We start from the raw sequence: 17585 nt of genomic DNA on the forward strand, positions 1-17585 counted from the left end.
TCCCGCTACCCCCTTTCCCTAATAGAGACTAGAATTGAGAGGATCATCGTGTCCTAATCTCCTTGTATCGTACCACCTTACTCAAAGAATTGCCTATAAAAGGTGTTAAGCTGATCTTCGTGTGGCGTCCATCTGTGGGGGGGGAAGTTACTCGTCTGTACGATCGCTGGAGACGGCCCTCCCCGTCTAACATTGGTGGCCAGCGGCGCGATCCGAACCAACGCGTAACCGTACAGAGAGTAACTCACCCTACGACTAATCCACAATGACGACCAGAGAGAGCGGATCTGCAGAGAAATTCCAGATGGAAAAACTGGAAGAGTACAACCACCGAGAGCTAAAACAATTTTGCATAGAACTAGGCATTGCTACCACCGGTCTGAGCACGAAAGAGGACTTCAAACACGCCCTAGAATCCTGGGCAGAGACGAATACCGCCGAAGCCCCGGAACCAAACACCACTCTGACAGAAGAAAGGAGAACGGATCTCTCCCGAGAAGAGATCCGAGAACGAGAGAAAAATAGACTTCACGAGTTAGAGCTGGCACGGCTCAAATTAGACGGAGAATTGAAACTGGCAGAACAAAAAATGAACTTAGAACACTTACGGCTCCAAGAAGAGCGAGAGGAGAAGCAGAGACAGAGAGAACTCGAAGAAAAAAGACTGGCATACGAACACGAGTGCAAGCTAGCGGAGATAGAGATGCGCAAACAGAACAAAGACCTAGGGGTGCCCGAACAACCGCGCCCCCCAGGTACTACCGAACAGAAGGTCCACATCCCCAAAGATGTGGTCCGGGAATATTTTCGGAACGACGACATACAGCAGTGGTTCAAGGCCTACGAGATCGCCATGACTGCCCACCGGATCGCTCGAAGTGACTGGGGAGCCGGTCTATGGGGGAGATTTGTCAATGAAGGCCGTGATGCCCTGCTGCAGCTTCCGGACCATCAAATGACGTCCTATGACCACATGAAGGCCGCCCTCCTCAGTCGATATGGGCTGACGTCCGAGATGTACCGCCAGAGGTTCCGCAACTGCACCCGCATCCCGGGTACAACCTGGATAGAATATGTGAACTATTTCAGCCGAGCCTTCGAGGGATGGATCAAGGGTAGCAACGTAACAACCTACGAACAGCTCTTCAACCTCATTGTGTGGGAGCACCTCTCCAACAACTGCTTCGTCGAGCTCAGGCAGCACCTCCTCGACAGTAAATTGACTGACCCACGGCAGCTCGCCGCCGAGGCTGACCGATGGGAGAGCACCCGAGTGACCCGGAGTGGGCCAAACGAGCATTACAGAACCAACCAAGGTCATCATCGTCCCCGAGGAGGAGGAGGAGGAGGCCCGGGCCGGGGGAGAGACTCCGTCCCAGCCGCTCCCGCAAACTACACCCCGCCCCCGGCCGGCCGGGGCAACCCCCCGATGCGCCCGGGGTTCCGAGCCAACGTTACGTGTCATCGATGCCAGCGAGTCGGCCACTATGCCAGTGACCCGACCTGCCCAAAGAACCAGACCCCCGGGCCCCGCCAGGTGGCTGCCGCCGCCCTAGGAGAAGAGCAAGTCTCCGAAGGACCTGAAGAGTACGAGCAGGAGCAGCCCGAGTGGGAACCTGCCGCCATGACCCTGGCCTGCCTAGGGGGGAGAGACCTGATCCCGCGGGCTCCCCTACCAGCCAACACCAGGAAGTACAGCCAGTGGGTGAACATAAATGGGCGTAAGGCCGAAGCCCTGCGTGACACAGGGGCCAGTGTGACGGCCGTCCGTTGTCACCTGGTGACCCCAGAACAAATCCTGCCAAATGTTCTTTGCCCCGTCCGATCGGCCGACAATTCGGAGAGCCTGTGTCGGATGGCCTGCGTCCCCTTCGAATGGGGAGGAGTGTCCGGGATGCTAAAAGTGACTGTCCGCGACGATGCCCCCGTGGACTGCCTCCTGGGGAACGATCTCGAGAGTTCCCCGTGGGCAGCCGTTGAAAGAAGAGAGCACCTGGGGATGTTAGGCCTCCCGGGCTGGGCGTGCGTAACAACCCGGTCCATGGCCGCCGACACGATCCCTAGATCTGAAGAACCCGCATGGCCAGCACCTCCTCCCCCGATCGCTCCGGAGGGAGACTCCATCCCTACCGACAACCCGGAACAATCCCAAGAAGAGCCCGCTCAGCCCCAAGACCTTCCGGACCTGGCTCAGTGGCGTCAGGAAGGGGGGCCCACCCAAGAACAATTCCGGCAAGAGCAAAAGACATGTCCCTCCCTCGAGGGACTGCGACAGCAAGCGCTCGCCCAGAGCGCAGGAGACACCGCAGGGGCCCACTGGATCTATTGGGACAATGACCTACTGTACAGCGAACAAAGAGTAGCGGAGCTGGGGACCAGTCGAGTGCTGGTGGTGCCCCTCCGCTTCAGAGACTTCCTTTTGAACCTGGCCCATGATGTCCCCCTGGCTGGACACTTGGGGCAAGACAAAACATACAACCGCCTGGTGACTCACTTTTACTGGCCGAGAATGAGAAATGACGTCTCCAACCACTGCCGGTCCTGCCCGACCTGCCAGGCCAGCTGGAAGAGCGGCCGCAAACTCAAGGCACCCCTGCAACCATTCCCCGTTGTGACCACCCCGTTCGAGAGGGTGGGAATAGACATTGTGGGGCCCCTGGACCCCCGAACAGCACAAGGGCATCGCTTCATCCTGGTCCTGGTGGACCACGCCACCCGCTATCCTGAGGCGGTTCCCCTTCGAACTGTAACAGCCCCCGTGGTAGGGCGAGCCTTAATGGGGATCTTCTCTCGAGTGGGCTTCCCCAGGGAGGTCGTCAGTGACAGGGGCACGAACTTTATTTCAAAATATATGAAATCCCTATGGCAACAGTGCGGAGTCACCTACCGATTCACAACCCCCTATCACCCGCAAGGAAACGGACTGGTCGAGCGATTCAACCGCACTCTAAAGGGGATGATCATGGGGCTGGAAGAACCCCTACGCCGCCAGTGGGACGTGCTACTACCGTGCCTCCTCTTCGCCTACCGAGAAGTCCCCCAGAAGTCCCTCGGCTTCAGCCCCTTCTAACTCCTGTACGGACACCCTGTTCGCGGGCCTCTCAGCCTAGTTAAGGAGGAGTGGGAAATGGCCCCCCTGAACACCCCTCCAGACGTCTACAAATACCTCCTGACCCTCCGCAATCAGACCCGGCGATTCAGAGAGCTCGCCAAAGCCAATCTTGAGGCCAGTCAGGAGGACATGAAGAAGTGGTACGATCAACATGCCTCCTCCATCGAATTCGAGCCTGGCCAGCAGGTGTGGGTGATGTCCCCCATCAAACCCTGTGCCTTACAGGACAGGTGGACGGGGCCCTTCAAGGTGATCGAGCGTAAGAGCCCCGTCACCTACCTCATCGACATGGAATCCCCCCGGAACCCCCTCCGGGTCCTCCACGCCAACAGACTCAAACCCCACTTCGTGCGCTCGGAGCTCAGCCTGCTGATGGCCAGACAGTGGAGCTGAAGAGGACTCCGAGCCCCTCCCTGACCTGCTGGGGACCGGGGAAAAAGATGGTTCAGTGGACGGGGTCCAACTCTCCGAGGCCCTGACCCCGGAGCAGCGCCAAGACTGTCGGGCCCTCCTGCTGCAATTTGCACGCCTATTCTCCCACACACCCGGGTCACCCCCTGGTGCCTGCACGACGTGGACACTGGCGACAGTCCTCCTATCCGACACCGGCCGTACCGAGTACCAGATCGGGTACGCACCTGCATCCAAGAAGAAGTCTCCAAGATGCTCGCCCTCGGAGTCATCGAACCCTCGGACAGCCCCTGGGCCAGCCCGGTTGTACTGGTCCCCAAAGCTGCGGCCCGGGCACCACACCCGAGCTCCGGTTCTGCGTCGACTATCGGGGTCTGAATGCTGTCACCCGAACCGACGCTCACCCCATCCCCCGAGCCGACGAACTAGTTGACCGCATTGGGGGCGGCCCGCTACCTCAGCATCTTCGACCTGACGGCGGGCTACTGGCAGATCGGCCTCACCCCCAGGGCACAAGAACGATCCGCTTTCTCCACCCCGGATGGACACTACCATTTCAGAGTGATGCCCTTCGGCATGAAAAACGCTCCAGCCACGTTTCAACGACTTGTGAACCAGGTATTGGCGGGCCTCGAAGAGTTCAGCGCCGCATACCTGGACGACATCGCGGTGTATAGCCGCCACTGGTCTGACCACCTCCGCCACCTCCGAGGGGTCCTGCAGGCCCTCCAACAGGCCGGCCTCACAATCCAGGCCAGCAAGTGCCAAATAGGCCAGGGGTCCGTGACCTACCTCGGACACCAAGTGGGGAGCGGTCTGGTGGCCCCCCTCCAGCTCAAGATCGCTGCCATCCAGTCCTGGCGGCCCCCCGTAACTCAAACCGAGGTCCGAGCCTTCCTGGGGCTCACCGGATACTATCGGCGGTTCGTGAAGGACTATGGCAGCCTTGTTCGGCCCCTCACGGAACTCACATCCAAGACCAACCCAAAAACCGTCAACTGGACCCCCGACTGTCAAGCGGCCTTCGAGAGGCTGAAAGCCGCCATGTGCACCGCCCCTGTGCTCCAGGCCCCCGACTACAACCGTGAGTTCATCGTCCAGACTGATGCCTCAGACCATGGCATCGGGGCCGTCCTCTCCCAACTGAACCCAGAGGGAGTCGACCAACCAGTGGCCTTCCTCAGCAGACGCCTCCTGCCCAGAGAACAGCGCTGAAGTACCATTGAGCGAGAGGCCTTCGCAGTAGTATGGGCCCTCAAGAAGCTCCGGCCTTACCTTTTCGGAACCCACTACCGGGTACAAACAGATCATCGGCCCCTGCAATGGCTAATGCAAATGCGGGGAGAGAACCCCAAACTATTGCGATGGTCCATCTCCCTGCAGGGGATGGACTTCACTGTGGAGCATCGCCCTGGCCAAGACCACGCCAACGCGGATGGCCTGTCCCGCTTTTTCCGCCTCGACGAGGAGAGTCCCCAAGAGGATGGGTGACTCTCCCCGCCTTCAGCTGGGGGGGACGCATGTTGGACAGGCCCCACGAAGGGCTCGCTCCCTCCCCGCATGACAGGGCCCAGACATCGGCTCTCCGGGGGCTACCCGCAAAAGCAACCCGCAACCCGTCCCCCTCCGGGACGCCTGCCCCCGGACATCTCTGTGCCACGGGCCCAGGCCCCCGTCAACCCCATTGCCCGGCCCAGCCGCCATCTTGGACACTGCACCACGCGGCCGCGTGGCCTCGGCTCGACCCCAACCCTGGGCCTGGCCGGGCCCCGACATCCCGGCACCACCATCCACCCAGGAGGTGAACGGACCACTTGGCAGGTTAATGGGAGAAAGAAGTGTCGATGGCTCTCCCCCCGCCAGGGGCCGATCTCCCCCAGCCTCCCCGGGTGCTGGCTCCACCCCCCTGCTGGGTGTCTGGACTCCCTCATCCCGGACCTCCCGACCTCCCAGTGCGAGGGTCCGGACATCAAAGGGCGCCAGACCTATAACTGAGGCAGCCCCAGAGCAGGAAGGCAGTTGTATCCTGGAGTCGAGAGACACCGAGAAGAACTCATCCTTGACGGACTGCTGGCGCTGCCGCAGCCCTGCCTTGTGAACTATTGTCCTGCCTGCTGGCGCTGCCGCGGCCTTCTGCAACCTTCATCCTCGTGGGACCTGCTGGCGCTGCCGCGGCCCGTTGTAACCGTCATCCTCGTTGGGACCTGCTGGCGCTGCCGCGGCCCATTGCCACCTACGACCTCTTCGGGACCTGCTGGCGCTGCCGCGGTCTGACCCGTCCGAACGCCGAGCTCGAGGATTGTGAGCTACCACCGTTTCACCTCAGTACCTGTAGGTACCAAGACTGTCCCGCTACCCCCTTTCCCTAATAGAGACTAGAATTGAGAGGATCATCGTGTCCTAATCTCCTTGTATCGTACCACCTTACTCAAAGAATTGCCTATAAAAGGTGTTAAGCTGATCTTCGTGTGGCGTCCATCTGTGGGGGGGAAGTTACTCGTCTGTACGATCGCTGGAGACGGCCCTCACCGGAGGCCTCTCCCCTTGTGCTCGGCCGACCCTCCAGGTCCCCATCTAACAGAACCCATAGAGAAGCTGCCTTTAGTGGCTGTTACCTTTGCTGATGGAGTAAGCAAGATTCTGGTTTTCAGGTCACAACTCCCCTACACATTCTTTGCACGAAAATGGTGATCAAGGGAGCCCATCTCTTTCTTCCTAAAAGAGGTTCCTTATCTCCAAGAAAAACTCTGCACTTATTTTCCTGCTTTCACCCCTCGCCCAACCCACCAGGTGATAAAGATAGCGTTTTTCCATTACATCTCTCTAGCATACCTGTAGCTTCTAAATAATTCAAAGTTAAATGTGTTGTATGGTGTACCATACTATGCTATCAAAAGAGCTAAGCATTAAACTTTCACTACAGGCTTACTAAGAAATGCTCCCATTTCCCCCAATGCAACACAGCCACCTTTTACTAGCTACTGTTGTCTAGAATCAGACTCGAGAGGATATCCAGGCCTTTTCCGTTATCTGTTTGGCTTAATGAATGTGATCCTACATCAAATGGTCCCTCTAATTTGCAACTGATTCCTTTGAGGGAGATGCAATTCGAATTGTGGTTATCTGGATCAGTAAATATCAAGTCATGGAGATAGGAAAACTTTAAAGTATTTTTAGTTATCCGTCATGGGAATGTTTATTGAAGTCCTAACGCTTCATCATGCCGGGCAACGACAATGGGATTCATGTTGAAATGGGTCCTTTTAAATAAAGAATAAAGTACTATTTGATTCTCAGCACGGATTCCAACCAGAATGTTTATTATTGAGCTTAACTTCTGTAAATTAAATTTTAACGCATCATGTCGGCGAGAGAGATTTAGAGAGTGATAATCAACTAACAGTGGAATAAGCATCATTTTGATTCCTATTCAGTCAGTAAAAAGCTCTGCAATATACCTCTACTCCATGCAGAATGTAACACTAGATTGTGGACTCTGAACAGCTTCCTGGAGCATGTAGTATTATTGCTGGCTATTTTGTACAGTGGGAGTTGCAAAAATCTTTGAACAGTTTCTGACTAAAGATGACTAACGAAAAATAACTTGGAACGGATCTTGATTCAGAGGGCTCCTATGGTCTTCTGTCAATTACTAGTCTTGCCTTTCACACCGTCGCAAGAGGACGTGCTCGGACTAACTTCGAACCGTAGATTCAAATTTGTATTCATTTTTCAGTTTAACTTGAATGGAAGTGATTTTTTTATTTGTTTTTTAAAAGAAGATTGACAATGGTATGTTAGTTACATTGGCACTATTGATCAACAGAGTTATTCTGAATTGTTATGGGGAACCTCTAATTTGGAAATCCTCAAAGGTCACTAGGTGCACACCAAAGGAAAAGAGAATGTGTTGTGAGCATTTCTTGAGGACTCATTTCCCCTACCAACTTTATTTTCCACGAGAACCAACACCCAATCTCAGCCAAGCAAGGCACACCGTATATAAAAACAAGTAATGAAATACTTATGGGGGTGGTATTGAAATGTTATGTACAGATCCCTGCAGAATTAGTTGAATTCCTGTACACTGTTCTATAGACCTCATAGTAATTTATTATGTTATAATAAATGGCTAATTTGGGTTGTTTTGCAGTTGCAGCCTCCGGACCCAGCAGAGATCCGACTGTTACGAGGTCACCAGTTACCTATCACCTGTTTGGTCATATCCCCTGATGATCAGCACATTTTTTCTTCTGCAAAAGATTGTTCTATAATTAAGTGTAAGTATTTTTTTTTAGAATTTAAGAATTTTCTGTAGAGTAGCTGCTCTTAAGGGTATGTATTCTTTAGAATAAACAGTGAGAATTCAATTAACCATCAAGAACTTTGGGTACAAGTTATTATATCGGAAGTTCCTTTTTTCAACATGTTTTAGACAATTCAGAAGGAGGTAGGAGAGATGAGGGATAGTTTTATTGGCTAGTTGCACCGCCCATGGAGGACTGGAGAAGTGCTTACTAGATTTTGGATTTCGAGGATTCAAGTAGGACCGGCTGCTTGTTGCTTGGTCCACATTGTCCACACTATCTGGTGCATAGATTGACTAGATACTGAGGTTATTTAGGTGAATGACTTTCTATTCGTACCTCCTTGGTATTTCTCTTTCCATTCTTGCCCATGAATCTAGGCGGGTCCTGCCTAACCTCACCTATTAGCTTCTTGTCGAGGCTGGCCACCACTTTCATTTATTTATTTTTATTTATTTTTTGGCATTTATAAAGCGCAACATTTACCCGGAGGTGTCTTGGCGCTAATTAGTTTGCCAGCTTGATGTTAGTTAAGCTGCTGTGCTCTGACCTCTATCCCGACCGTGACTTATTTATTGAACAACCAGGTTTTCAATTTTTTGCGAAATTGGAGCAGTGTGGAACATGCTCTGATGTCCTGGGGTAGAGTATTCCAGAGTTTGGAAGCTGCTACCACAAAACGTCGATCTCCCCACATCACTGTCCTGGTGCGAGGTACCGATAGTTGGTTGCTGTTGGTGGAACGCAGCAGACGTGTAGGTTGGTAAGGACGTAGATGGTCTGTAAGGAACTGTGGGCCCTGTTTATTTAGTGCTTTGTAGACAATGCACTGTGATTTAAATCTGACTCTGTTCTGGATCGTCAGCCAGTGTAGTTTTATTATTGCGTTAGATAGAGGAGCAAACTTAGGGATTCCAAGAATAAGGCGAGCTGACGCATTTTGTATGGTTTGGAGTTTTTTTATAACTCTAACTTGTGAGTTAATAAAAAGCCCGTTACAGTAGTCTAGTGATGTCAGGACTAATGAGCTCACCAGTGTTTTAATAGCAGTTGTGGGGAGATAAGGGCTTATTTTCCGAATCATGCGTAATTTATAATGGGCTGTGGAGGCCACTTTGCTGGCATGGTCCATGAAGTTTAAATGGTCATCGAAAATTACTCCTAAATTTTTTACTTTGGTCACCGGTTTGGGAGGGGCACCAAACGTTTGGGGCCACCACGAGGCGGGCCATTCTGGTGAGAGTTGTCCAAAAATCATCACCTCGGTTTTTTCCGAGTTAAGTTTTAGGCAATTAGCTGCCATCCACTCACCTATCTCCATCAATCCTCTCTGAAATCGTTCGGCTACCTCTTCTCCATCACCTCTTATTGCCATGACCAATTGAGTGTCGTCCGCGTATGAGGTTAGGCTCATCCCATATGCCTTGATGACATTGGCCAGGTCCGACACATAGATATTAAAGAGTGTCGGACTAAGGGATGAGCCTTGAGGTACACCACACGGTTGTGACAACTTGACAGATTGGTAGCAGCCAAGAGTGACGGCCTGCGTTCTCTCTGCGTTTCATGCCCTCCAAGGAATATTTAAAGACGTATTCTCAATGCAGAGTCCAGTGCACATCAGTAGAGCCATCGCAGCCGAGGTCAGACCTCATTAACCTACCAAAAACATCCACACACCATTGGATTCCACCACCATGAAGAACCATGTATACTGTTTACCCATATGTGTGGAGTAACCCTTCCCTTAACTGTTTTGATGCCTGCTATAGAAATAGGACCAGATTATGTTAAGAACGTCAATTTTACAAGTGCAGGCCGCTTTTCGGGTAGCTGAAAAGCATTATAAAGTGTGAACTAAAGCCCTTCATGTTTGAGTCTTTTTTCATGGTTTCTAGATTAGGGGTTTTAGTGTGAAAGTTGTGCTTATTTTATGTGGGAAAGAGTGATCCATAATCCGATAATTAGAGGAGGTGGGGGAAATAATTTGGGGATCAGATTGTGTAAAGTATATAAAGTAAACTTCAATGATCAGAGGCCAATCCCAACTGTTGTCTTTTTCGTGTCAGTTGGAAGCTGTAATTAGACCACAATTGTCCTCTGGGCATCTGTCATTTTCCGGGTTCAAGCATCTTGTCAGCTTAAGTTTGTGTGATTAATAATAAAATATCTATAAAATAACAATCTGCCCCATTAAACTTGCATTCAGCCCTTCGTTTTTACTTGACATTTGATTATCATGTATTGAGCATGTGTGACTTATGCTGTGTTTTCACAGGGGATGTCGCAAGTGGAAAAAAGCTACATACTATCCACGGCGGAAAGAAAGGAACAGAGGATCATCATGTTGGTCACACAGCCCATGTCCTGTGCATGTCCATCTCCTCAGATGGAAAATATCTGGTAAGATTAATTACGGATGTGTAAGCACAGTACTACCATAGATTGCCTTACAGAATCCATCTGGCCTAGCTGGAGAGCTGTTGGGGAGAGGTGTATTTCAGACATTTGTCTGAAGTCAAAATATTGATGCATAAAGTCAGTAACTTTTTTTTGTTACGATAAAGGCAATATGCTTGACACAGTTGTGATGGCATATTTTAACGTCCATATACAATTAAGGCTGGATTTTTATTACTCTGTATTAATGCTCTAGTTTTTCCAACACATTTTCTACATATTTGCAAGTTCCCAGTTTATGCATACTTTGGTAGGCCTGTTTTTGCTATAGTTAAAGCAAAATATAAGGGCTGGAGGCTTTATTGGTTCATTGTGAAAAGTTATGTTAAAAAGTTATAAATCCTTCCTGATGTAGAAGTTCTATAATATGTTGGTTTCTACAGTTTTGATCTGTTAATTGCGGAAAGTGATGACCAGTCTGGTACGCTTGACTCACAGTAAAACCTTGGTGTTATAGGTAGTAAGTAGGCTTTTAAGGGAGGGTTGTTATTACATTGGGCTAAAGCCTGTCAACAGGTCATTTTTATATGGAATCACACAGATTACAGAGTAGGCAAAGAATTTGGTTACTCACCTGAGCAAACCATGGAGATATAATGTTGGTACAATGGCAGTTGGTATGATGGCAGTCGCTATTTTCCCTTTTTAGGAGGGATTTTATAGTGTTTTTTTCCCAATGTAATGTTGTACTGATTGTAATTTAGTACTTTACCTTATGGTTGCCTTGCTTCATGCAGCGGGTCTGAGTGGGTTATGGTGAACAGCCATTGATAAAGTCTATACACCTGACTGCTTCAATGGCAAAAGGGTTGTCGGATACCATGGGTCGGATCTGTTATGAAAAGTTCCAACAAAGGTAGAAGGGCTGATTTTTTGTATTTATTATGAAGCACCTGTGTTAGTCAATACGCCTTTGTGGATTGTTATTGCACTCTTTTAAAGCCTGCAGACCTGCATTTTGATGCATGAGACTTCACATATTACCTTTTTAGGCAAGGACTTTGGTGTTGATTAACCCCTTTGACAGACCCTAGGTCAGTGTTTCCCAAACACTGGACCGCTACCCACTAGTAGGTGGCCAGCTAGTTTTTGGTAGGCTGCGAAAGTCCAAGCAATAAATAAAGATGCTTTTACTTTTCTGTGTTTATCTTGTTACATTGGCTTGCTTCAAGATAGAGGTCAAATGTCAGGCTATGTCTTAGACAAATTGCTGCTTTATAACATGGTGATATGTGTTTACAAGCTTCTCTCACTTTGCGTTGAGAGGAACAAAAATAAAGTGAATAATATGATAGTCTTGCACTGGTACATAGAGTTAACGCAAAGGCTGTAGGATGGGTTTTTTTCCAACACCCAACAAATATAAATAACTGTAAATGAACTGTACACATTCAGCAGTTAGGAAAGCAAAAATGAAGTCTTTTTTTTGTACTTCTTAAGTGTAATAGAAACAGATTTATTCGGATCAACACAAATCAAGACTCCTTACTTGGTGGTGCACACATGATAAATATTCACTGAAATCAGATTTCCAAACATTACCATTTGTATGCAGTAAAGTTTTATCAGTAAAACTGTACGTCCGTGCAAATTTAGTGGCCATTTCAATGGAAAATGTTCAGTATGTAAATGACTGTGTGCTACCATATGAAGCTTTAGTTGCATAAAAAAATCGCCTGCAACATGTACATTAAAGCTAGGAGTGTCTCGAATGTTTGTCGTTCTAAAAAGTGGATTGTTCTAAAAAGTTTGGGAACCACCGCCCTAGGTATAGAAGGTTTGCGTCGTAATAATTCTAGCTAGATTCACCTTAGATTGCCAGGCAGGCTTGGTTGTCAACCAACATATTGTAATCAAAAATAAGGAGAAAAAAAATCATGCAGGTGTCTGGCAAAGATGTTCGCCCAAGGGAGACACCTGTTGCATAAGTTCATTGCGAGTTAGGAACCCACGTGCACTCCATCCCTCCAGACATATTGAATGACATATAAGTTACAGGAAAGCTGGTGCAGACTCTTGGCGAGCACAGAGAAACACACCTGCAAGCACCAAATTATGGTAGTTTACTAAACCAAGCAAGGTGCATTCAAAATGGGGGCTGTGCACCTGGAAACCCGATCAGGAAGTATCAACAGAGGGGCGTGTTTGATCTTTATTCAGTGCATGTCCAGATAATGGTGACCGCTTTGCTTCATCTACTGAGAATTCCGAAAGGGCTGATAAGCACTGGTCCTGGGACTACCTCGTCTGTAGTGCAAGTCCGTAGGCTGAAGAGCTCTAGCTGCATCCACTTGTGACCTGTAAGGCACCAAAGTGTAGCTGAAGAGTATAGTTGCAGCTAGCAGTCACAGAAGAAATGGCATTTAAAAACATCTGCTACAGTTGATTTCACCCATTTGAATTCAGTCTTCACCACAAAGAAAGTGCAATCGCCTCATAGGAAGAAGGCTGAGCAATCTTGCATTTGGAAGATGAAGGATGCTAGTCAGATGACTCGAGTATGGTCAAGGTACCTGGTTTTGAAGAGACTGGCAGAGGTAACCAGACACTGACACAACAGGAAACCCTTTTCAAAGAGAGGGAACCTAAGACAAACGTATGACCCACAAACTGTAGCCCCCTGCGGGAACTGCTGATGTAATCATGTTTTCAGCCCAGGGAGTTCAGTGGGAAAAGAGATGGACCTTGGGTGCCCAGCATAAGGTGCCACTGACCATGGTGGGAGGGGGAGAAGAATCACACTATGAAAGAGCCATCACCTAGTTAGTAATTGAAGAAAGGAAGTCAATAGGTGCCTGATTACAAGTTTGGCGTCGCAGCGCTAGGTCTGCCACACTGCCAAACCTGTGGTCAGGCTGCCCGCCAGATTACGTGTATTTCTCATGTCTGGCGGGCTTTTTTTTACGTTCCCACGGCGGTGCCCTGAAAATGGGCACCGCAATCGGAACGGCAAAAACAATTCCTACACAACATAAACCATTGAGTCCATGCTGTGCAGGAACTGGGGTGCATGCATCCACATGGCGTGAGGCAGCAGGGGGGGCCTGTAGGGCCCCCTTTGTTTTCTCTCCGCCACGGTTTTTATGGTGGTGGGCCCACTATGAAAACTTTGGCGGAGAGAAATCTTGTTGTATGCTTGGCGTGACAGCGACTGTCCCTCCAAGGGTATTGCGGCCTCCTGACCGCCACAACACTGCCAGGGAATCACGGTTTCCCCGCGGCTGCGGTGTGGCAATGGCGGTCCAACCTCCCTAGTTGTAACGGGGCAGTCTGGAGACCTCCGCACCCCCACGAGTCTGGTGGTCCATGGACCGCCAGTCTCCTAATTAGACCCTAGGTCTTTACCCATCATAATACTAGTGGTGGGGTGGGTGTTTGAGGCATGCACTAATCACCCAATAGGCAATGAAATGTATTTTGTACCAAAGGGTATGCTGTGGACAGTTGACCTGGTTTCAATAAAAGGTGAGGAAGGAGCGAATAATGGGATAATAGGACAGCAGCACAATTTCTGGGCAGCTTGTCGGAGGATTAGGATACGGCAAACCTTTCTCAGCGTAAATACAAAGTGATATCACTTGACATTAGTGGTTTTAACTCTACCAATCAAAGGAAGACTATGAGGGTGTATTTTGAACCATGATCTAGTTATAGTTTCAATGCAAGAAATGCATTTGTTGAGAAAGGACCAAAGTTGTATAAAACACAAGAAATATTGTCTTTCGATCTAGGCATCAACCCCCTTGTAAACGGCAGGGAAAGCTATTCTATGTAAAGAGGAGGTGGTGGTGGGTAAGGCAAAAGTAAAAAGGTCCTAAATGCCGGTACTTAAGGGGTCAAATGCATTGTGGTGCTAAAATAGAACATTCATTAATGCAGACTAAAATGTTTTTCTTAGAGCTATCCTGGGGAAAGTAATGGCCCGTGAATAAGTAATTGCTCTGGCTTTTGTTAAGACAGTGGGAGGGATGACTGAGGGGCTGTAAAAAAAGTTTACGTACTTAGGCCTGGAGGATACTTGGTGTGCACTCTACCCTGATGAGAAAGATTGTACTTTCTATTCCAATGTCCATGCAAATAGATTATCTTTTGACACTGGTGCAGATAAGGCAAAGATTTCTGAAATATCTATAACCATTTATGCCCACATCGAAATTATTTGAAGGAAGAGGAGAAAACACTATACATTGGTGCAGCGAAATGGGTTCTGCCCATTTATTCTACCTAGATTTTTCGCTTTTTAATCACTTGGTTGGTGGACCTTTTATGTGGGTGAGTCTCACTACCCGAGTCCCTTTCACTGTAATCCCATGATAATTGGACTGCTCATGTGTCTGCCTTTTAAGATACCTTAGCTGCATTGCAGCAGCTTTAAGAGGCACACGTCTGGTTACACTTGACCATATGTCACGCATGTATAAAACACAATACATGGTAGATCTGAAAACTTAACATCCCGTTTAGGCACCCATAAGAAAAGACTATAATAGTGTCAGAAATCACCAACTTCTTTCTGAAAAAAGAAGCAGAACACCTCCGTGTCAGTAGGATTAGATTCATTTAAGGCAACAGTGAGGACTTTCACATTGAGCACAGCTGCCAAAATAAAAAGTACTGATCAGCAAGTTCATCACGGGTTCTGTGTAGACCTTCGGCGTTTTTAAGGGAGCAACTATCTCTAATTACAACAAATTTGCAAATAATCCATCACAGAGATGATAAAATGCATCATATGCCAGCTAGGAGATTCCTTTTCCAGAGGATGAAGGTGCATGTAGGACACTGAGTTCATGTAAATGTTTATTTTTGTAAAGGGCACAAATGCCATGAAGGATCTTGGCGCTGAGGATTCATGGGGCTTATAGTGTTATGAGAATGGAAGGAGAAACTTAACAGGACAGTGTTATAATTGAGTGTTAAAAGCCACGTTTATAGGTCTTTCCTGAACCTAAACAGGGTGGCCTGTGAATTTAGATAGTGGGAGGCGGTGCCGCCAATGAAACTCCTGCTTCCTCAGTTGGCCAGTATAATACAGGAAATCCTCACATTTTTAATGGTAACAGAATACAGCACTTTGGCAAGTGTATACCATTGAAGGTTCTTTCTCAAATTTTCAGGGCCTGAGCCATGTAGGGCCTTGCGGGCGATACAGAGGGCTTTGAAAGTGATACGTTTTTTGGTGGCCATTTATGTAGGGCTTGGAGGCTGACTGGAACTTAGAAGCACCCGAGCGTCTGCATTCTGCAGAGTCTGCAGCTTTCTTAGCAAGCTTTGTTGCATTGTAAGGTAAAGAGCGTTACAGTAATAGTTTTGACTGGACAAGGGTAACAATCACTGTTTTCTGAAGTTCTTGGGGAATTAATGAATTTTTATTTTTACTATTCTTAAAGTGTTTAAAGAGGATGAAGTGAGCGCTTTCGTCTGTGCTCTAAATGTCAGTTTGTCATCTAAAGACACCCAAGTTTCTGACCTTGACAGGGGTCTGAAGTATCCCCATATTCTTTGGTTACCAGGCGGGGGACCAGAATGCAAGGTTGTTGCCAAAAAGAACCTCTGGCTTGTCCAAGTTTAATTTCAGACAGTTTTTTATTTCATCCGTCTCTCCACATCCTCCATGCAGTTGTGAAATCTAACTGCTGTTTCATTCAAATGACTGGAAATTGAAACCATGATTTACGTGTCATCGGCATATGACACCAAGGAATAGCCAAAAGAGCTGATCAAGCTTGCAAGGGGTGTAACGCATATGTTAAAAAATGTTGGGCTTAGTGATGATCCCTGCGGGACAACACAAGGCAAGGAGAAAGCGGTAGAGATCAACCATTTAAAAATACAGATTGTTCTTTGTCTGAGAGGAATGATCGAAGTGTGGCCAATTCGATGGCTTTTATCCCTATTCTGTTTAGGCTATTCAGTAGGACCTTGTAGTTAACTGTATCGAAAGCCGCCAATAGTTCAAAAAGGATCAGTGCTGATTTCCCTCCCTGATCCTTGGAGGCTCAAATTTCTTTTGTGTCAACAATTGGGGCTGTGCCCATGCTATGCCTGCTTCTGAAACCAAACTAGTCCAGGAGAAAGTTGTTCTAAGAAAAAAAGGGAAATTCCATGTTCATTGCCCTTTCCACCACTTCGGCTGGAAATTGAAGGCGATAGCTATTTGTGTGTGTGTGTGTGTGTGTTTCAAGAGTTAAGGTTGATGCTGTTTTCCAGGCTTTAGGGAAATATCTCACATTGAATATCTCATTAAAGATCTTCATAAGGTGGGGAAAACCAGTCTTTGAAGTCATCCGTTTGTTGCTGGGAGCATGGATCAGATGATGATCCAGATTTAGCCTGCTGACTTGTTCTGACATGAGGGGGTAAAAATTGGTTAATGTATTGCTTATTTGAGGTGCCGAAAACACTTCATTAGAATTTCGACTAACATCCTCATATGATACAAACTCATTGTAAAGTTCCACTAATTTGTTGTGAAAAAATTCTGACCGTTCGTTACAGAAGGATTGATTGCCAGTCGACATATTGGTATTGTTGAGATTGGTTAAGGAGATAATTGTTTGGAAAAGAGTTCTAGCTGAATTTTCGTCGTATGTAATTTTACGAGTAAAATAGGAGTATGTTTCTTCTTGAATCTTTTCTTTGTACACATGGACACGTTGTTTGTATTTTTATCTCTTGTTACGATCATACTTTTTGCACCATATCCGTTCTTGTTTGTGACCGTTTTTTTTAGCTGCCTGCCAAGGTGCTGATGGTTTTTCTGTAGCAGGTAAATGATTTTTGGGGCACCAGTTGGTTGACAGAGCACATCCAATTAGTGTGATTAGTGGTAGAGAAAATAGATAAAACATTGATCACAAAACCATGAAAGAATCCCAGTATGTACAACATTTCATACTATACTCCTACCAAAACACCGAATCAGTTATTTCCTAAAGTATCAGCTGTACAGGTGAACATTCTAATGTCCTATATATTGGAGGCAAATGAGGTTGGCTTCTTTAAAAACAGGCAAGGAAGGAATAACCTCAGGAAAGTAAGCCACCTAGTAGAGATGGTGGAACAAAATCCCAGTGATGCTAATATTAATAAATGCTGAAAAACATTTGATCATGTGAGCTGGAACTTTATTTGAAATCCTACCAAAAATAGGTCTTAAGATGATGGGATAGATTACAATGTTCTATAAAGCTCCGCAAGCGAGGGTATAGGTAATTGGTAGTATGTTGGGCAGCTTTGTGCTTGAACCGGGAATGAGAGGATTGTCCGCAGTTCATCCTTGCACTTGTAGTGGT

General features: G+C 47.8%; 1 protein-coding gene across 4 annotated transcripts in view; it reads left to right on the forward strand.

The window, feature by feature from the left end:
* RRP9 (ribosomal RNA processing 9, U3 small nucleolar RNA binding protein) overlaps positions 1-17585 on the forward strand; it is a 161160-nt gene that overhangs the window by 48769 nt on the left and 94806 nt on the right. For all 4 annotated transcript variants that reach the window (XM_078661144.1, XM_078661145.1, XM_078661146.1 and 1 more), the window contains 2 exons: positions 7677-7803; positions 10109-10233. In XM_078661144.1, the coding sequence (XP_078517270.1) occupies positions 7677-7803; positions 10109-10233 (252 nt within the window). The remainder of the gene's footprint in view (positions 1-7676; positions 7804-10108; positions 10234-17585) is intronic.

The sequence above is a fragment of the Lissotriton helveticus genome, chromosome 9 (assembly GCF_964261635.1).
Source record: "Lissotriton helveticus chromosome 9, aLisHel1.1, whole genome shotgun sequence".
Taxonomy (NCBI): domain Eukaryota; kingdom Metazoa; phylum Chordata; class Amphibia; order Caudata; family Salamandridae; genus Lissotriton; species Lissotriton helveticus.